This window comes from Sceloporus occidentalis, unplaced genomic scaffold, assembly GCF_023333645.1.
Source record: "Sceloporus occidentalis isolate IW3139 unplaced genomic scaffold, rSceOcc1.0.p SCAF_172, whole genome shotgun sequence".
NCBI lineage: Eukaryota > Metazoa > Chordata > Lepidosauria > Squamata > Phrynosomatidae > Sceloporus > Sceloporus occidentalis.
The window spans coordinates 278,325-301,026 of record NW_028317152.1 but is presented as its reverse complement, the minus strand read 5'-3'; the positions used below and the strand labels follow the sequence as shown (position 1 = coordinate 301,026).

At 43.0% G+C, this 22,702-nt stretch overlaps 1 protein-coding gene across 1 annotated transcript in view; it reads right to left on the bottom strand.

Moving 5' to 3' along the window:
* LOC149279306 (nuclear factor NF-kappa-B p100 subunit-like) overlaps nucleotides 1-22,702 on the bottom strand; it is a 65,974-nt gene that overhangs the window by 29,490 nt on the left and 13,782 nt on the right. The window contains exon 7 of the mRNA XM_089501328.1: nucleotides 22,258-22,416. Coding sequence (XP_089357454.1) covers nucleotides 22,258-22,416 — 159 coding nt within the window. The remainder of the gene's footprint in view (nucleotides 1-22,257; nucleotides 22,417-22,702) is intronic.

Genomic DNA, 22,702 nt, shown 5'->3' with positions numbered 1-22,702 from the left:
TAAAGTCTCAGTAGTGTATTGTTTTATTGGGTTGTTTCGAGATCTGTGACCACTATTGAAGTCTCACGACCAGAATGCCAAATTTTTTTTTTTTTTAAAAACACTGGACGTTGGGAAAAAATGATGGAGCACCTAGTAAATTATGCTCTATGGCTGCCAAAATAGATGAAGATCCTTGGCTAAAATCAGAACAAGTTATCAAAATTTTAAAACAAAATAAAAGTCATTATCATGCTCGATGGAGGAAGAATATTCTTAAGCGGGTTGTCATTTGGTATAGAATGGAACCCCATAATTTATTTTTTTTTTGGCTTATTTTGGGGGTATGCCACAGATGATCCTGATCTTCAATGCACATGATCCTGATCTTCAATAACACATAGCCACACCAACTTATGGGCCCACCCTGAGACTCTTTAGGGGGTACAGAACACTTTTTCTGGTGTAAAGCCAGGTACAGATCACACACATTGACACAGAATCAAGAATACATTTTCTTCTCACAGCACAAAAAGACCTATTATGTGATCTTGTATTGTTACATGAACAGTTTGTGAAAGCAACAGTGTATTGCCTCCCTAAAATCAAACACATAAGCCTACTTTGAATCATTAGCGAAAATCCCCAAAACAGTTGGTATTACTGTATTTGCCGTCACTTACCGTATTTGCTCGTTTATAAGACGACCCTGATTATTATGAATATTAATTGAGGGAAAAAAAAAAGAAAAAGCCTCAATATAAGACTTCCCTATAGGAAAGCCTCCCACACATACCACTCCACGCTGCCTCCCACACATGCCACGCTGCCTCCCACACATGCCACGCTGCCTCCACACATACCACTCCACGCTGCCTCCCACACGACACGCTGCCTCCCGCTTAACCCCCCACCTCCCCTAACTTTCAGCAGCCCAAATATTAATTTTATACTTACAGTTAGATGAGTGTTACAGCCATGTGGTTCTGGAGAAGGAAGGTGGCGGGGCCAGTTGTCACAGTGATTACAGGGAGAGACTGGTAAGTAGGAACTGCTGCTGTGAGTCACTGAAACGGATTATATAATGAGGGGTATTTTTCAGAGCGTTTGTTCTGAAAAAAACCCTCATTTTATAATCGATAAAAATCGATTCAACTAATTGATAATGAAATTCGTTGGCAACGATTTTCATTATCGATTATATCGATTAGTTGTTGCAGCCCCTAACTCACATGTAAACTCATTTTCATATTTAACAAAAACTATAATTGAGGAAAAAGGCATTTCTTGTGTTTATTTCCTTTTCTTTGCCAACCTGTCCCCAAGTTATGCATATCTGCCCCCCCAGATATGTCTTATAACACCCTATATGCCACTCTGCCCCCCAGATATGTCTTATACCCCTATATGCCACTCTGCTCCCACAAGACTTACCAATGCATGCCCAGACTTGTCCCAGTGTTTCAGACTCCCTGTTGTCTAGTGTGGGCAGTGAACGTCTGCACAATGTGCGTAGACAACCTCCGCTGCTACCCGGCACTTCCGCCGGGGTATCTATGACTGAGCACCGGAAGGTCATGTCATGCCTAGTGCTGTGGGGGATCTGGATCTTAGTCTTACAGTTAGACCTCTGTTTGAGGTGGGATTATAAAATGACTTTGAATATAAGATGAAGGGTATTTTTCAGACCATTTGCTCGGAAAAAAAAAAAAACCTTGTCTTATATTCGAGCAAATACGGTAACTTTCACTCCACCTGTTCTAAACATTCTCCTGACCTTTTAGTCATTGATGATATGCAGTGTTGCCATTTGGATTATTAGGATAGGATAATTTTATATATTTAAAGATGGAGTGAAAACACACAGGTATTTCTTGCTTCTCTGTCTTTATTGAAATTATTTAACTGCTTCTCTTCCTGTTTAAGAGGAAGTAACAACAAAAGCTTTATTTACATTTCCCTTAAACTATACAATGTGTTACATATGCTACAGCACTGTTAGAGCACTTTCAGTTTATATCTCAAAATGCAGTCATGTAAAGTATGCAATCTTACAACAGAGTTGTTCAACAAAAAAATCTGCTAAACACGCTTCTTACATTTTAATTATAGCAAACGTGTGATGACAATTGACAGTCGGGGGCACATCACGAACAAGCATTCAGTTAGCAACAATTGATGTGCCAAGACTCTCATGGCTTTAATTGGGTGCAAAAAGCAATCTATGTTGGCTTTCTGCACCCAAATAGGTGTTGCTGTAATGGTCTCAATGTCAAGGCATTCAGCAACACCGAGACCAGGGGCCCATGTCTGGGATACACTGTATGGCAGCGGACGCCTGTTTTATAAGAGTTTAGGAGTCTCTCCAGACCCTCCTCAGCACTCTGGATCCCCTTGCAGGTTGAATACAGGTATTGCATTCAACCATGCAAGTCAATCGAGTCCAGATTTCTAATCACAATGTGATTCGTAAAATAAATGTTAAAAGTTTAAAATAAAATAGTAACATGTAGAAATAATTTTCCACTGATGTCAGGGGGACCTGCCAAAAAAAATAATATATATATATATATTTTCACCCAATTCTCGCATTGGTAAGCGTTAAAATACTGGCATGTTAAATGCCAATGGGTTGTCTACTTTTAACAAAATGTATGATTTGATGGGGTAAATTGAATTGGCCAGGTTCAACAATGTCCAATTACCACAGGTGGAAGGATGACCACATGTGAAATTTCAAATTTGAAAAATACACACGTCCCAAATGTGGCCATTTAGCCCCCAAACAACCTGACAAACCCATGCATGTGGGAGATATTGCTGAACACACATTGGGGTGTTGTGTGACTGTGACATATACCAGAAGCAGTAAATTCATACCTAAAGTACAACATGTGTGGGAAAAATGCACACAAAAAATACTACTGCAAACGTTGACAAAGGCTGGTGGTAAAATGTGTGCATGCAATGAGTTAAAGTACCATTTGAAATACTCTGGGGTGTCTAGTTTTCAAAAAAATATGGGTGGTATCGCTGTACTCAGGAGAGGTTACTGAACACATATTGGGATGTTGTGTGATATATACCAGGACTTGTAAAATCATACCTGAAGTAAAATGTGTGTGTAACAAAAAAATGCAAAAAAACCGACTACCACAAAGTTTGACAAATACTTAATATATGGTTTGATAGGGTAAATTGCATTGGCCAGCTTCATAGATACCCGAAATAGCACATGGGGGAAGAATTACCAGATTTGGAAAAAATGGTTTTGAAATAGCAAAACGCTACTTATTGATCCATAACGAAAAAAGACAAATAAAACCCAAAAACATTGGGTATTTCTAAACTCAGGACAAATAGTAGAACCCACTTATCAAGTTTTTTAATTAGCTTTTCTGGATGAGTAAAAGATTTTTTCAAATAAAATGAGAAAAGGTCATTTTTCCTCAATTACAATAAAAATAATGACATCTAAAGAAAGCCCTTCTTGTCCTGACACAGGCACCGCAGGAATGTAAAAACAGCCATTGTCACGAAGGGGCTAAAGAACTCATTTTAAAGCTGAGAAAAATTTACAAAGACATGCACCATTCAAGTGACTACCGTATTTGCTCGATTATAAGACGAGGTTTTTTTCAGAACAAATGCTCTGAAAAATACCCCTCGTCTTCTAATCAGACCTCAAAATGTCCGCTGGGGCCATGCTGCTTACCGGGCTTTGGTCGCGAGCAGCAGGAGAATAGGAAGCTAGAAGAGTGTCACATAACTCTGCCTCCCCCCTCCTTCCTCTGGGGGCGGGGCCAGAGAAGTTGCTCGCACAGCCGGGCCCCTGCAGAAGTCTTCGAGTGAGAGATCTGCAGTTCAGGTAATTGGGGGGGTGTTTTTGTGATTAATGTGTGAAGTATGTGTGATTAATGGAATGAATGAGTATTTAAATGTTTGTGAATGAGTGTGTGTTAGTATGGATGTGTAAGGGGGGGGGTGGTGGTAGCATGACATAGGGAGGCTGTACTCGGACTCCTATCATCCCCAGGTTCCAGCATTTACTGGCTGCCTTGGCTTGATAGGAGTGTGATTGCTGTTAGCAGTTATATATATATATATATATTAGGGCTGCAACTAACGATTATTTTAATAATCGATTAGTTGGCCGATTATTTTTTTGATTAATCGATTAATCGGATAAAAAAAAAAATGCAAATTTTTTGTTTATTTAAAATAATTTAATGAACTGGATGTTAAAAAACAACTTAAAATTTATATTAACATTCTTATTTTGTTATGATGTAATAAAAAAACAATATTTTCAAAGTACAAAAACCCAAACACAATATTTATGAAACAAAATAACCCCAAACATTCTGAAAAGAGGTGGACTATTACTGTTCAAGAAACTTTGCCCCAGCCCTGGCACTTTGCACCCAGCACTTTGCACCCAGCACTTTGCACCCAGCACTCAGCACTTTGCACCCAGCCCTGGCACTTTGCACCCAGCACTTTGCCCCACCCCTGGCATTTTGCACCCAGCACTTTGCACCCAGCCCTGGCACTTTGCACTCAGCACTTTGCCCCAGCCCTGGCACTTTGCACCCAGAAATTTGCACCCAGCCCTGGCACTTTGCACCCAGCACTTTGCACCCAGCCCTGGCACTTTGCACCCAGCACTGTGCCCCTGCACCCTGTCTCCAACTCTGCCCTGCACCCAGCCCTGCCCCCACATTCTGCCCTGCCCCCACACTCACACCCTGCACCCACTCTGCCCTGCACCCACACCCCCACTCTGCCCTGCATCCACACCCCCACTCTGCCCTGCACCCAGTCTCCCACTCTGCCCTGCACCCCCACCCCCACTCTGCCCTGCACCCAGTCTCCTGCCCTGCCCCCACACTCACACCCTGCCCTGCATCCCCACCCCCACTCTGCCCTGCACTCAGTCTCCTACCCTGGCCTGCCCCCCCACCCCCACTCTGCCCTGCATCCCCTGAAACCCCACCCCCGCGAATCGCTCTGTGCGAACAGAGCCACTCGCACAGAGCGAACCGCTCTGTGCAAACGGAGCCACTCGCACAGAGCGATTCGCACAGACATGAAGAATACTTACCTCCGGAACGCGTCACATCCGAAAAACTAAAAGAAGGCGGAGAGTGCAGAGCGTGTAGCGGAAGCGGGGAACGCTCGCGGAGGTAAGTAAAAGGAGCCAACAACGAATCGATCACTCGATTAATCGATAACGGAAATCGTCGACAACGATTTCCGTTATCGATTATTATCGATTTTATCGATTCGTTGTTTCAGCCCTAATATATATATATATATCTCCAGAAATGCCTTTTAACCCCCTATATGCCACTCTGCCTCATGATATGACTTTTAACCCTCAATATGCCACTCTGGTATATAGGGGATTAAAAGGCATATCATGGGGCAGAGGGGCATATAGGAGGGTATAAGACATTTCTGGAGGCAGAGTGGCATATAGAGGGTTAAAAGGCACATCATGGGGCAGAGTGGCAACCCTGGGGGCAGATGTGCATAACTGGGGGGGCAGGTAGGCAAATAAAAGGAAATAAAAAAAATATATTTTTCACAATCATAGCTTTTATTAAATATGAAAATATTGTTTACATGAATTAATATTTACTAGTAAAACTTTTTTTCCTATAGGGTAGTCTTATATTCAGGCGTTTTGTTTTTTCCCTAAATTAATATTTAGATTTTGGGGGGTCGTCTTATAATCAGGGTCGTCTTATAATCGAGCAAATACGGTATATTACTATTAACACGAGTAAAGCAAAACAATCTACAACTAGGTTGTTACTAGGTATGTTTTCCCTTCAAGCCTCGTAGATTAACCCCTTCCGTACCGGGACATACCTGGTACTTCCTGGTCACGTCACCGCCAGACCGGGACGTACAAGGTACGTCATCCCCAAAACACGCCCCCACATCGCCACAATCGTGGTGATCGCGGGGGCGCTGCTGGTGCTGTCTGCCCAGGTGTCTCCGAGCCCGCCCCCGAGCCTGTGATCTACTTGAAGAAGGCAAAAAAACCCAGTTGTGGCTCTTTCCAATTTTGCACAAACTAGGGAAAAAAATTCCTTCTTGACCCCAGAATGGCAGTCAGATCTCTCCTTGGATCAAGAAGCTGTTTCCCCATAATTTAAAAATGATATCCCCGAATATTATGTTTTTGCAAATATATATCCAATATATCTCTCTACAGACTAAATCTCCTTTCTTCCAGTCTAAAGACATGACCTCATGTCCTATGCATAGTCCTGTTTATGAATAGATTTCCATACAATGGTTTGTATTGGCCCCAAATATATTTATATAATGCTATCATAACCCCTCTGAGGTGCCATCTTTCTAAACTAAACAGATTTAAATGTATTTACCTTTCTTCATAACTGAAGTGTTCCATTCCTTTTATTAATTTTGTAGCCCGCCTTTGCACTTTTACCAGTGCTATAATATCCTTCTTTAGAATAGGTGCCCAAAATTGCACAGAATATTCAAGGTGTGGTCTTACCATTGATTTATAAAGGGGCAAAATTATATTTTTATCACGTAAATTGATGCCCTTTTTTATACATGACAATACCTTACCGGCCTTAGCAACTGCTGACTGACAGTGCACATTGTTTCCTAGATTGTTTAACAATTCCCAAATCCTTCTCATTTGCTGTTATCCCTAATCCACTACCATTTAGGGTGTAAATTGCTTGTGCATTCCTTACCCCGAAGTGCATAATTTTGCATTTATCTACATTAAATCCCTCTGCAGCAAAGTAATATCCTGTTCACATTGTATTACTTTACCTAGTTTAGTGTCATCTGCAAACACGGAAACATGACTTTCAACGCCTATTGCAAGACCATTTATAAATATGTTGAATAAAATTGGTCCCAGGACAGAACCCTGAGGAACACCACTTAACACTTTTGTCCTGCGTGAAGATTTACCATTTATGACAATCTCTCTATCACTAAGCCAATGTTCAACCCAAGAACAAGAATTTGCATCTAGACCAATCTCTTTCAGTTTGAATACTAACCTATCGTGTGGAACCGTGTCAAACGCCTTGGCAAAATCCGAGTAGATTACATCCACTGCAACACCCTGATCTACACTTCTACTTACTTCTTTGTAGAATGCAATTAAATTAGTTTGACATGACCTTTGTTTCATAAAACCATGCTGATTTTTGCTAATAACACTGTTCTCCCCAATGAGTTTCTGAATATTATCCCTTAATAGACCTTCAAATACTTTCCCCGCCACAGAAGTTAAGCTCACAGGTCTATAATTTCCAGTCAAAGAGTTTGAACCCATTTTGAATATAGGAACCACATCTGCCTCCCTCCCTCTGGTACAATTCCTGAAAGAAAAGAATCCCGGAAGGTTAGAAACAGAGGTTCACTTATTTCCAGACTCAGCTCCTTAAGTACTCGTGGGTGAATACCGTGAGGCCCCGGAGCTTTGTTGACATTAACTTTCTTTATTTGCTGCAGCACCTTTTCCTGAGTCATCCAATCACAATTTGTGTGCACATTTCCTGCAGTAGTCATTTGAATTACTATTGTCATAGGTTCCTCCTTAATATATACTGAGGAAAAATTGTTATTTACATTTTCTGCTTTTTCCTAGTCCTTTGTTAACTAACACTCACATCTCTGTTTTTTAGGGTACCTACACTTTCCTTTCCTCTGATTTTTCAGATTTAAAAGCCCTTTTCTTATTTTAAATTTTCTGGTTTACTCCCCCACTAAGCCACATTGGTTTCAATCTGTTTCTTTTATATTTATTACCCAATGGTATATACTGAGAAGTGTACCTTTCTAATATTTGTTTTAAGATACTCCAGTTTTCCTCAGTGTTTTTATCACTAAAGAGTTTATGCCAGTCAATACTTTGTAAAGCCGCTATCTTATTGAAATTGGCCTTTTTAAAATGATGTTTTAGTGTTCCCCATGTGAAATTTCTTTTTTGAGTTTATTTCAAAAGACACCATATTGTGACACCATACAGTTCTATTTGGTGCTTGAATCAATTATAAGATAAGGGTTTTTTCAAATACCCCTCGTTTTATAATCCGTTTCATTCAGTGTGACTCACAGCAGTTACTACTTACCAGTCCCTCCCTGCAGTCAATCTGATGATTGACCCTGCCTCTTTTTTCTCCCAGTCCCTCCTTGCAGCGACACTAATGATTGGCCCTGCCCCTTTCCTTATAGCGGCCACATAGCTCAGCAATTCATCTATAACATTAATATTTGGGCTGCTGAAAGTTAGGGAAGGTGGGGGTTAATTTAGGGGCAGTTACGTTTGATGGGGTGTTTAGGGTTAATTTAGGGACAGTTATGGTTAATGGTTTAGGGCTAATTTAATGCTGAGGACTGAGGGTTAATTTAATAAGGTTCACTTAAGGTGCAGTTAGAGGTAAAGGGGGGCAAACTAAGGGGAATCTAAATCCTGGGGGCAGTGAAGATTAATCCTGTATTTATTTATAAGAGTATTGTGTCAGTGTGCTGTGAACGAGTCTGTGAATCTATGAGGGCACTATGGGATATCTGGGAAGGACGGAGTGGCATATCTGGGGTATAAGGCATACTGGGGTATAAAGCATGACAGGGGGTATAAGGCATGTCAGGGGGTATAAGGCATGTCAGGGGGCACAGTGGCATATCAGGTGGTATAAGGCATATAAGGCATATGTGGGGAGGGTGGAGTGGCATATCAGGGGGTATGTGGCATAACTGGGAGGCAGTGTGGGAAGCCTGGGCTCAAATGTGCATAACTGGGGGGGGGGGGGCAGGTTGGAAAAAAAAAAAACAAGAAATGCATTTTTATCAAAGTTGTTTTATTCTGCCTTTTGTTTTTAACCCCTTCGTGACAAAGGCTGATTTTACTTTTTGTACCCTTCGTGACAATGGCCGTTTTAACATTTCTGCGCTGCTCGTGTTTAGTTGTAATTTTCTTCTTTCCCGTTTACTGAACCCACACACATTAGATATTGTTTTTTTCAGGACAAGAAGGGCTTTCTTTAGATGACATTGTTTTGATTGTATCATATTATTTACTATAAAAAAAGTATAAAATATGGTGAAAATTTTAGAAAAAAATGACTGTTTCTAACTTTTAGTTGAAAAATCTTTTACTCATCTATAAAAGATAATGAAAAAACCTGCTAAATAGATTCTACTATTTGTCCTGAGTTTAGAAATACCCAATGTTTTTATGTTTTTTTTGCTTTTTTTCTACACATTATGGGGCAAAAAGTACAGGTAGCATTTTGCTATTTCAAAGCCATTTTTTCCAAATCTGGTAATTCTTCCCCCCATGTGCCATTTCGGGTATCTTTGAAGCCGGCCAATGCAATTTACCCCATCAAGTCATATATTTTTGAAAACTAGACAGCCCAGGGTATTCCAAATGCTAGTATTTTAACCCTTTCCAAGAACTAATTCTACCATCAGCCTTTGTCAAACTTTATGGTAGTCATTTTTTTTGCATTTGTTTTTTCACACACATTTTACTTTAGGTATGAATAAACAGGCTCTGGTATATGTCACTAGGGCTGCAACTAACGATTATTTTAATAATCGATTAGTTGGCCGATTATTTTTTGCAATGGCCTCTCGCTATTCACCTTCTTATTTTACTGACATAATAATAAAAGCTACAAGAACCCAAACACAGTGTTTCTCAAACTAGGTTTTAATACAAAGTTATTAGTAAATATGAATTCATATGTTAACTATTTTTCATATTTAATAAAAACTATGAGAAAAAAGCCTTGTTTAAATTTTTTTTTACCAAACTGTCCCCGGTTATGCACATCTGACCCCCAGCTTGCCACTCTGCCCCCATATATCCCTTATACCTCTTATATGCCAGTGATATGCAACCGAGCCCCTTGATATACCTTTTACCCCAGATATGTTTTATGCCCCCCTGATATGCCTAATATCGATATGCCTTATACCCCCTATATGCCACTGAGCCCCCTGATATACCTTTTACCCCCAGATGTTTTATACCCCCCTGATATGCCTAATATCGATATGCCTTATACCCCCTATATGCCCTGAAATTCATAATACCCCCCCATACACCACTATAACTCACCCATACACCACTCTGGCTCCTCCCCCTCCCATACACCACTCTGGCTTCTCCCCCTCCCATACACCACTCTGGCTCCTCCCCCTCCCATACACCACTCTGGCTCCTCCCCCTCCCATACACCACTCTGCCTCCTCCCCCTCCCATACATCACTTTGCCTCCTCCCCCTCCCATATACCCCTTTGCCCCCTCCCATACTCCACTCTGCCTCCTCCCCCTCCCATACATCACTTTGCCTCCTCCCCCTCCCATATACCCCTTTGCCCCCTCCCATACTCCACTCTGGCTCCTCCCCCTCCCATACACCACTCTTCTTCCTCCCCCTCCCATACATCACTTTGGCTCCTCCCCCTCCCATACATCACTTTGACTCCTCCCCCCTCCCATACTCCACTGTGCCTCCTACCCCCTCCCATACTCCACTCTGCCTCCTGTCAGCCACGGAGGTTCACAAGACACCAGGGAGCCGGGTAGAGAGGCAGAGTGCCGTATGGGAGGGGGAGGAGCCAGAGTGGTGTATGGGAGGGTGGCTCCCATACACCCCTCTGACTCCTCCCCCCTCCCATACACCGCTCTGCCTCTCTACCCGGCTCCGTTACTGACAGGAACTTTCACTGCAGCTTCATAGAAGCCTCAGCGTAAGTGAAGGCGAGTAACGGAGGCTGTCTGTGCGATGCAGACCCCCACCGGCTGACAGGATGATCCTCTGTCAGCCGGTGGGGGTCTAAACGATGCGCACAGACAGCCTCCGTTACTGCCCTTCACTTACGCTGAGGCTTCTATGAAGTCAGTAACGGAGCCGGGTAGACAGGCAGAGTGATGTATGGGAGGGGGGAGGAGTCAGAGGGGTGTATGGGAGGGGGAGAGAGACGGAAGTGAGAGAACGGCCGACAGTGAGGGGAATCCAGGTCCCCTGCAGCGTTGCGGGGGATCTGGATTCTAGTGTTATAATCCGATCTCTGTTTGAGGTCGGATTATAATTTTTATAATCGATAAAAATCGATTCGATTAATCGATAATGAAAATCGTTGACAACGATTTATCGATTTTATCGATTAGTTGTTTCAGCCCTATATGTCACTATCATAAAACACCCCAATATGTGTTTAGCAACATATCCTGAGTACAGCGATACCTCACATGAATGATTTTGCCTGGCTGTTTGGGGGCAAAAGGGCCACATTTGGGGCATGCGCATTTTCAATGTTGAACTTTGGCATTTGGGGATCCACTGCCCATGCCCTATTTGGTACATCTTTGAGCCGGGCCATTTCAGTATGCCCAATAAAGCCATATATTTTTGAAAACTAGACACCCCAGGGTATTTCAAATGCTAGTATTTTAACTCTTTCCATGCACCATATCTACCACCAGTCTTTGTCAAACTTTGTGGTAGTCATTTTTTTGCATTTGTTTTGTCACACACATTTTACTTCAGGTATGAATTAAAAAGTTCTCGTATATGTCACTATCACAAAACACCCCAATATGTGTTCAGCAACATCTCCCGAGCGCGGTGATACCCCACATGAATGATATTGCCTGGCTGTTTGGGGGCAAAGGGGCCACATTTGGGGCATGCACATTTTTCAATGTTGAACTTTGGCATTTGGGGATCCACTGCCCATGCCCTATTTGGTACATCTTTGAGCCAGGCCATTTCAGTGTGCCCAACAAAACCATATATTTTTGAAAATTAGACACCATAGGGTATTTTAAATGCTGGTATTTAAACTCTTTGCATGCACACATTTTACCACCAGCATTTTTTCAAAGTTTGCAGTAGTATTTTTGTGTGTGTATTTTTCCCACACACACCTACTTTATGTATGAATTTACAGCTCCTGGTATATGCCGCTGTCACACGGCACCCCAATATGTGTTCAGCAACATCTCCTGAGTACAGTGATACCCCACATGCATGGGTTTGTCATTTTTGGGGGGGAACTAAAAGGCCACATTTGGTACATGTGCATTTTTCTAATTGGAAATTAGATGTGTGGCCATCCTTCCCCCCGTGTTAATTGGGACATTGTTGAATCCGGCCAATTCAATTTACCCCATCAAATCATACATTTTTTAAAAGTAGACACCCCATGGGCATTTAATATGCCAGTATTTTAACTCTTTCCATGCGAGAATTGTTTAAGCTAATGTGCTAATTTTAGGACTTGCTCACAAAAATATATTTTTTATATATTTAAATTTTTTTTTGCCTTTTTTTAAAACATTTTTAACATTTTTTTTCAACTTGAAGGTTCCCCTGATAGTGACATCAGAGGGAAATTATTTTTACATTTTACTGGTTTTTTACTATTTTTTTTCTAATTATTATTAATTTTATTTTATTTTTAATTTATTTTTTCTAATCACACTGTGATTAGAAAGCTGGGCTCCATTGACTTGCATGGTTGAATGCAGTACCTGTATTCAACCTGCAAGTGGAGCCAGAGTTCTCTAGAGGGTCTGGAGACCGTCTAGCGAACCTTTTCATCTTTATTATTTTTTTTCCCGGGCCGCCGCCATCTTGCTGATGGTGAAGATCACCGGCAGCTGCGGCTGTGACCGCTCTCCGGAGCGGTCACAGTCCATCAAGAGGTAAGTGTTTGGTGTCGCTGGATGCCTCCTGATCGAGGCATTCCAGCGACACCATTTAAGTTTAGGAGGTGATCGTTGACTGCCCAGTCATGAGTCTCATCCCACCATGTTTCCGTTATGCCTATTATGTCATATTGCTTAGTTTAAGCTATTGCCTCTAGTTCACCCATTTTGTTATTTAGACTCCTTGCATTAGTAAGCATACATTTAATATCAGTCTCTTGTATGTTATGTGAATTTTTATTATTACATACCTCCTCTGTTCTGATCTTGCCCCTCCCCCCATCTCAGCCTCCCTTGTTCCGATCTAAAGCCCCTCTCCTTTCTATGCTATCTACCTTTTCTAGATTTCTGTGTCCCTTTCCCCCTACAACTAGTTTAAAATCCCCTTCAACCTTCTAGCCATCCTGTCCCCCTAGACCCTCTTCCGTTTTGGTGCAATCCATCACGGCTATAAAGATTTTACCCAAGCGCAAAATAAGCCCAGTGCTCTAAAAAGCCAAAACCCTCCTTCCTACACCATGAATAAAGCCACGCGTTAACCTCCCTAATCTCCTGCTGCCTTTCTACTGTTGCGCGTGGCACAGGTAATATTTCTGAGAATACTACTTTGGAGGTTTACCTCCTAATTCCCTGTAATCATTCTTTAGGACCTTCCATTTCCCACTCACTTTGTCATTGGTACCAATACGGACCATGACAGCCAGGTCTCCCTCAGCCCATCAATAATCCATCCACTCTGTAAGCAACACGCCGGACCCGAGCACCCGGGAGACAGCAAACTGTCCGATTGAGCCAATCAGAGTGGCAGATTACCCTATCTACTCTCTTAATTATAGAGTCCCCGACCACCACAACCTGTCTAGCCTTTCTTACACTCTCAACCCAACCCGTACTAGAGGGGCTGTTCCCTCGGCTGCGAGAAGGAACAGCTTCCTCCAGTACAGCTACTCCTGAGCTGATGCACCCAACATCTTCACTCAAGCGGGCAAATCTGTTAGGCAGCACAATGTCAGGGCAAGCTAAATATTTATTCTTCCCTGCCCTTCTGCTACCACCTGTAAATGTCACCCAGCAATGTGCCTGTTCCCTAGCTGACTTATCTCCTCCCTCTTCACTACCTGCCCCCACTACACTCTGCTCAGTGAGCAGTAGACTCCAGATCTCCAATATAAGCTTCCAGAGAAGCCATTTGCTCACACCTGCCAAAGAGGTATGGACCCTGGACAGATTCATCCAGGCATGCATACATGGAGCAAGATGTGCACTGAGTGAGACCATCAATCTTGCTAACTTCCATAACCACACACAGAATCAACAAGTATAGGAGACAGAAAAAATATCAAGAAATCTAAAAAATAAACAGTTAAACAAAAACACCCGGCAAAAATACAGTTAAAGTACAAAACAGTACCTTGTCTAATCTCCTTTTCAAACGCCTACTTAAAATAGCCTACTTCAAAAGAGACTATCTCTATGCAGAAACAACTCAAGTGAGCAATCTCTGTAAGTGAGTTGTGGCTTTATATAGGTACTCACACAGGTGAAAATAAGTAACCACTCCCCTCAATTAACTGAGCTTCAGTACACTGGAAAAGGAAAAAAAAACAAAAAACAATGGAGGTTTGTAACTCTTTCTAGTTCTGCAGATTTCTGATCAATTATAAATGCAACCAAATAAAAAACAGCCTACTTCAAAAGAACCTTGTCTGGCTTCTACGTGTTCGTTTGTTTCGTGCTAATAGGGACCACATTGTTCTCTGGCTCACAGCACGCCGCGACAATAGCAACCCAGACTACTGTGATACGTATCATAAAAGTACTTTTATGGGGGACTTAAAGTCAATGCTTAACTCAATGATTTTGAGTATTTGTAAGACCGAAAATACCCTGTAAACTGCAGTAAAAAGAGTCATTCCTTGATAATGGTAACAGAGTTGGGACTTTACTTTGGTCATAAGCACAGCCAATGTGTTTGCAGTAAATGCATTTGAAAAGACCCACCTAACAGTGTTTTCTAGATTACTCATTTTCTTATGATGTATATTCAAATTTCCACTGCCTTTTCGAGCTTCAGCATCATTTACAGTGTGTAGTCTGCTTAGGTTAATAGGGGTATAATTGGGGAATTTACAATGAAATGGTACAGAGCTGTTTACTTTTATTTGTGTAAAACACTATTATCTAGATATTAAACAACCAGATCCCAACAGTGTGTCTAAACTGTCTCAGTAAATGTGCACATTTTATTGTTGTAAGAGTCAGTAAATCTACTCCGTCTAAGTCTACAAATAATCCGAAATCTCCAACTCCAAGTTTTGCGGGCCACATGTAGGCAAGCTACTCAGTACATTTGTTGAACAGAAAAAAATCTAAATCGATTTGAATTAAATTTAGGAATACCAGCAATGCTAGGTCTAATTTAACTTACTATGAACTTACAAAAAAATTCCATTTAAGTACCGTATTTGTTCGATTATAAGACGACCCCCCCAAAATCTGAATATTAATTAAAGAAAAAAAGAAAAAGCCAGATTATAAAACAAACCTATGGGGAAAAAGTTTTACTGGTAAATATTAATTCATGTAAACTATTTTTTCATATTCAATAAAAGCTATGATTGAGAAAAATATATTTTTTGTTTTTATTTGCCACTCTGCCCCCAGTTATGCACATCTTCCCACAGGCTTGCCACTCTGCCCCCAGAAATGCCTTATATATGCCACTCTGCCTCCCTGATATCCCTTTTACCCTCCTATATGCCACTCTGCCCCTTGATATTCCTTTGAACCACCTATATGCCACTCTGCCTCCAAAAATGACTTATACCCCTATATGCCATATAAGGCATATCATGGGACAGAGTAGCATATAGTAGCATATAGGGCGACACTTACACACCTAGACACTAATATACCAACTTAGCCACTTAAATACCCACTCTGACACTTACCTACCCACTCAGGCACTTACCTACCCAGGCATTAACATACCCACTCAGACTCTTCCAAACCAAGACACACACTCAAGCAACTAAGGCAGGGGCGTCCAACCTGCGGCCCTCCAGCTGCTGCAGGACTACATCTCCCATAATGCTCTTTCAGCTAAGGGGCTGGCTGAGAAGCATGGGAGATGTATTCCTGCAGCAGCTGGAGGACCGCAAGTTGGACGCCCCTGAACTAAGGCATATTTCACTCACTGTGATGCCTCAGCAGGTGCTTACTGCAGCTCCCACGGGATTACGCAATAACGGTGTTTGACCCCGCTAGGCCCTTCCTCCTCCAGAAAATGAAAGAGGTAAGTCTACCGGATACATCAATGACTTTGGGACAGCACAGGACGGGTCGGTCTTGCTTCTGGAGCGCCGCTTGTCACAGAGAAATCCATGATCTCCCCAACCGGCTCTGCTTCCTTGGTAGTGGGCAGGCTATCCCGGCAGTGGACATGATATCCTGACAGTGGGCGGGCTATCCCGGCGCGGAGGACGCAACCCCCATGCTGAGGGCAAGCTAGGCCGGGAAAGGTACGTGCATGGACAACCTCCGCTGCTGCACGCGCTTTCACCGGAGCTTGGTTATAGACGGCTGGTGGAAGTGCCGACAGCAGCTGAGGTTACCAGACAGGAGGATCCAGGTCCCATGCAGCGCAGTGGGGGATCTGGATAGTAAGACCTCTATTTGACATCTGATTAGAAGACGACCTTGATTATAAGACAAGGGCTATTTTTCAGAGCATTTGCTCTGAAAAAAACCTTGTCTTATAATCGAGCAAATACGGTATACGATTTCACTTTTTTCCAAATATCTAATAAATAAATTAGAAAAGTTAGATTTTCCATGGGACCCCGGCAGAATCGTGCTGTCCCAAAGCCATTGACAGATCCGGTAGACTTAACCAAGGAGTTTTCTAAAAATATAATTTTGGAAACAAACTAGTAGGGCTGCAACTAACGATTATTTTAATAATCGATTAGTTGGCCGATTATTTTTTCGATTAATCGATTAATCGGATAAAAAAAAACAATATGCTAATTTTTTGTTTATTTAAAATAATTTAATGAACTGGATGTTAAAAAAACAACTTAAAATTTACATTAACATTCTTATTTTGTTATGATGTAATAAAAAATAATATTTTCAAAGTAAAAGAACCCAAACACAATATTTCTGAAACAAAATAACCCCAAACATTCTGAAAAGAGGTGGACTATTACTGTTCAAGAAACTTTGCCCCAGCCCTGGCACTTTGCACCCAGCACTTTGCACCCAGCCCTGGCACTTTGCACCCAGCCCTGGCACTTTGCACCCAGCCCCGGCACTTTGCACCCAGCCCCGGCACTTTGCACCCAGCCCCGGCACTTTGCACCCAGCACTTTGCACCCGGCACTTTGCACCCAGCACTTTGCACCCAGCCCTGGCACTTTGCACCCAGCCCTGGCACTTTGCACCCAGCCCTGGCACTTTGCACCCAGAACTTTGCACCCAGCCCTGGCACTTTGCACCCGGCACTTTGCACCCAGCCCTGGCACTCTGCACCCAGCACTCTGCACCCAGCACTTTGCACCCAGCCCTGGCACTTTGCACCCAGCCCTGGCACTTTGCACCCAGCACTCAGCACTTTGCCCCAGCCCTGGCACTTTGCACCCAGCCCTGGCACTTTGCACCCAGCCCTGGCACTTTGCACCCAGCACTTTGCACTGTGCCCCTGCACCCAGTCTCCAACTCTGCCCTGCACCCAGCCCTGCCCCCACATTCTGCCCTGCCCCCACACTCACACCCTGCACCCACACTCACACTCTGCCCTGCACCCAGTCTCCAACTCTGCCCTGCATCCCCACCCCCACTCTGCCCTGCACTCAGTCTCCTACCCTGCCCTGCCCCCCCCCACCCCCACTCTGCCCTGCCCCCCCACCCCCACTCTGCCCTGCATCCCCTGAAACCCCACCCCCACCCCCGCGAATCGCTCTGTGCGAACGGAGCCACTCGCACAGAGCGAACCGCTCTGTGCGAACGGAGCCACTCGCACAGAGCGGTTCGCTCTGTGCGAACGGAGCCACTCGCACAGAGCGATTCGCTCTGTGCGAGTGGCTCCGTTCGCACAGAGCGGTTCGCTCTGTGCGAGTGGCTCCGTTCGCACAGAGCGAACCGCTCTGTGCGAACGGAGCCACACGCAACTAAAAGAAGGCGGAGAAGGCGGAGCGTGTAGCGGAAGCGGAAGCGGGGAACGCTCGCGGAGGTAAGTAAAAGGAGCCGAGTGCCAACAACGAATCGATCACTCGATTAATCGATAACGGAAATCGTCGACAACGATTTCCGTTATCGATTATTATCGATTTTATCGATTCGTTGTTTCAGCCCTACAAACTAGTATGTCACACAATATCTGACTGCAAAATCAGACTCAACCATGCCACAAGATCTGGTACCCCACTGATCTGATAGAGAGCAAAACATTTTGTGCATTTACCTCATTGATAGGCACTATAAAAAAATAAATAAATAAAAAGAAAAAAGTACTTGACCTTACTCGAGTAAACATCCGGTTTTAGCGACCCCTCTGTTCCCAGGCATTTTGAAAAGAGTACGCTATAAAAGCCTTCATAAGTTTTTACATTTCAAAGACAATGCCCAATGCCTTCCTATAAGCGATGCCAATTATGATTGACTGTATAAAATTAGATCCCTCAAAGGTGTACACCCCACAGAAAAACATGTATTGATAAATCACCAATGCCATTTAAGGTGAGACTTAACTTCAAGCTGTACATTCCATCAAAATGATCACATTATTGGGTGACTCTGTAGGCACAAAAACACGTTTTGTCAACTAACCTTTACTTAGTCGGGGCAAAATTGTGTTACTGTATTTATCAGCGTATAACATGCACTTTAACTAAAATATGAAGCTGAAACCCTACCTGCGTGTTATACGTCGATAAATCCTAGAGCTGCACAATCTTCCCCTCTCGCGTGCCCTCTCTGCTCCGGCCCCATAATCAGCACAAAAAGTAAAACGCTGGAAGATAAAGAGGACCCATATCAGATATCCCAAAAGTTAGGTAGTCTGGATGGGCCTCTCAAATACTGGCAATATTGGCAATATATAAAATTAATGTGTGTGTCTCTGAGTGTGTGTGTCTGAATGTGTGTCTGAGTGCACACACTCCCGCAGGGCTGCCTTCGCATTGCTTGGTGCAAGCAATGCAAAGGCAGCCTTGCGGGAGTGTGCAAACTCCCAGAAACCCAGCGGAGTCACGTGAATTTACATCACGTCACATGACTCTGCTGCGTTCCTGCATCCCCTGGGCGGGGCAAAAGAAGAGACGCTGTGTGCGAGCAACACGAAGGCAGCCTTGCGGGAGCATGTGGGAAATCTGCAGTTCAGGTAAGGGGGTGGGGGAGTTTGTATTAACGATTATGTGTGCTTGAGGGAATGAATGAGTATCTGTGAATAATTAGTATACGGGAGCGTTGCGGGAGCGGTTGGTAATGGTCAGAAATTCAGTGGGAGCGGGATGAAGAAAACAATCCCGCCCAGGGCTCTACTTGGAAGCATATCCCGCAAGATTGTTTCTATTTAACGCAATGTTCCTTTGTTTCACTTCCTCTATATTGTAAGTGTATGAACCTTCCTCTTGGGCCGCAATCTCTCCAGCACCACTCTGTTGCCTTTCGGAAACATCTTATGAAGTCTGATGGGAAAGAGCTACCATAGCATCAAAACCTTCTGTCTCCCATAATTTGGAGCTATTGGAGACACCACAAATTTGGAACCTGTAACTGCCATGCTGTGATGTATGGCCTTTATAGTGCAAACACCACAAAAAAACATGCATATGGTTATTTCTGAAAATACTACTGCAAATTATGGGAGAAACTTGTAACAAAACGTGTTAGGAAATACCCTCGGTTGCCTGCCAAAATGAGGTATTTTGAAAACCAAGAAACATATAATTACATTGTGGAGTATTTTTTGTCAACTATTTAATTTTTTTCTATTTTTAATGTACTTTTTTAATAATATATGTTGTGCTATAGTTATAAAGATGGCAGGGCATCTTTAATGCAGGGCAAAAGGGCGCATTGGGCCCATAACAACCACAATCACAGGGGTTGCAACTGAATGCAGTTTACCTCTGTGTTGCTCAGACAGTGAGGGAACTATATGAAGGAGGAAAATAGAGGTGTGGCACAGTGAAGGAGGGGACAACGGGACTCTGTGGGTGATGACAGAGGAGGGGTGATGACAGAGGGGGGGCACCACCAGGGTGCCTAAACACCTAAAGCTGGCCCTGAGCACTTCCGTTTCAGGTCAGCACTTACTCTGACACTCTCCTCCTAGTATGCAGACTCAATGTGGCAAGTATATTTGATTTTTTTTGTGTGTGGGGGGGTTGTGGTGTTGGAGTGAAGGGCGTGATTACATATACTAGGGAACCTGTGTTGGGGCAAGCAAATGCTAGCCCAGGGTCCAATCAATATTAAAGGTGGTCTTAAAAATGGTATCAAAAGAAAGCCCAATCTTTCCTGGAAAGGTATGCAATGTGTACAATGGACTAGTAGAATGATGATTAAACAAAGATTTGGCTAAATGTGTACTTAGTGACACATGATGTGGTTAGACACTCTATCCAAATCTTGTTAGTTCCTGAGTGGGCAAAGTTTCAGAAAATAGAACACATCAAAAGCAATACTACATTATCAAGACAAATTAATTGGCAAAAGATTTTTATGATATTGTCCATTTAATATGTTTGAGTTAAATGATATCCAAAAAATGTTCTGTGTACAGGATGGGTGAGGGAACATCCGGCCGGGGGGCCTTATATCATTTGGTCTAGCCCTGCCAACACATCTGCAGGCAGCCACCCAACTGCCAGGCCAAGATGCCACGGGGAGGCTTGTGACTTTAATCCTTTAAGGCCGAGGACTCATGGGAGTATGTTTGAGTTGTGGAGGGAGGCAGGGGCGGGCTGGGCCAGGGGTCGTGCCAGTGGCGTACCTTTCGGGGGGTCCGCCCGGGGTGCCGCTCACTGAGGGGTGCTGGCACGCCTCCAAAAACGTTGCGCGCGGCAACTTTGGCTGTGCGTCGGGACTTGATGTCAAATCCTGGCGCACAACACTGAAGCCACGCCCACCGTCTTCCGCGCTCTCTGGACCGGAAGGACGGGACACAGAAGAAGAAGAGGAAGAGGAAAAGTGACAGTGACAGAGGAAAGGTAGGAAAATATTAGTAAGTGTGTGAGAGTGATAGGTGTTATGCTGTAGTTTATGATGAATGTTTGTGAATGAGAGTTTCAGATTGCATGGAAATGTGGGGGAATAGCATGGCAGGTGTGGCTAGCAGCGGGGGTTGTCTGCGTCCATCGCAGACCTTCCCCGGCTGTCAGAGATCAGAGTTCCCCGCACCGGTCCGGCATATTAACTTAATATAAAGGCTGAATTATTGACCTACTGGTCAATAGTTATCCTAGGATCCCAACAACAACAAAGTTGCTATACAAGCTATCCTAGCCTGAGGCGATAACAGCCAGTATTTGTGTTGCTTGGTGTTGCTTAGTTACATATAGGCAGAAGCACATTTTGTTTTATTCACATGTGTGTAGGTATAGGATGTGTTAGAGTGGTGTATGGGTGTGTAATGAATTTTAGGGAGGCAGAGTGGCATATCTGGGGGAGGCAGAGTGGTGAATCAGGGAGTATAATGAATTTCAGGGTGGTGCAGGGCATTTATGGGGGGCGGAGTGGCATATCAGGGTGCACAGTGGCATATAGGGAGGTATAAGGCATAAATGGGGGCGAGTGGCATATTGGAAGTTATAAGGCATATCAGGGGGCACAGTGGCATATAGGGGGGTATAAGGCATATCGATATTAGGCATATCAGGGGGGCATAAGACATATCTGGGGGTAAAAGGTATATCAGGGGGCTCAGTTGCATATCACTGGCATATAAGGAGTATAAGGCATATCAGGGGGCACAGTGGAATCTCTGGCATATAGGAGGTATAAGGCATATCTGGGGGCAGAGTGGCAAGCTGGGGGTCAGATGTGCATAACTGGGGGCAGTTTGGTAAATAAAAGAAAATATAAACAAGGCTTTTTTTTTCATACTTTTTATTAAATATGAAAAATAGTTAACATATGAATTAATATTTACTAATAACTTTAAAACCTAGTTTGAGAAACACTGTGTTTGGGTTCTTGTAACTTTTATTATTATGTCGGTAAAATAAGAAGGTGAATAGAGAAATGCCATTGTGATAAAGACATGAAAGTGTAAATTGTAAGTTTTTTCTTACATTATTTTAAATAAAAAAAATTAGCATTTTTGATCCGATTAATCGAAAAAAATAATCGGCCAACTAATCGATTATTAAAATAATCGTTAGTTGCAGCCCTAAGCACAAGCCAACCTAGACTCATATGTGAAACTGGAAGAAAAGCCGAAGGCTCAACTCGCACTCATTCTCCTTACACTTAGCTAGGTAGCTGTATCAACCAGTTCATGTACCATACATTATAATGAAGACAACATTCTACTTACTGCTGTCGTGAATGGGATCTGAAATGACTGGCTTTAAGCGCAGTGTGAAGGCACCATTGCTGTCGGGCAGGTACGCCGTAAACCGAAGCCGCACAATGCTCAAGTCTGTCACTTTCTTCAGCTCTTTCACTTCCTGATCAATCATTTTTTCCTCCATCTCTGTTGAGATAAAACGACACTAATATTTAGACAAAACAAATGCAGGAGAAAATAATGTCTAATAGCTGTCACTAGTGAATTTGAGAAAAAAATATCAGCATATTTTTGAGAAATTTTGCACAAAAGATTTCAATTTTTAAGTATAGCAACTAAGGACCAAGTACTCCAAGGACCAGCATGCATAATAGTGACACATTTAGAACAGCAACTCTTTACATAACACATATTGTAACGACCAAATATATCTTAGGCACATCAACCAAACTAAAACATGTTTTAAAACTGA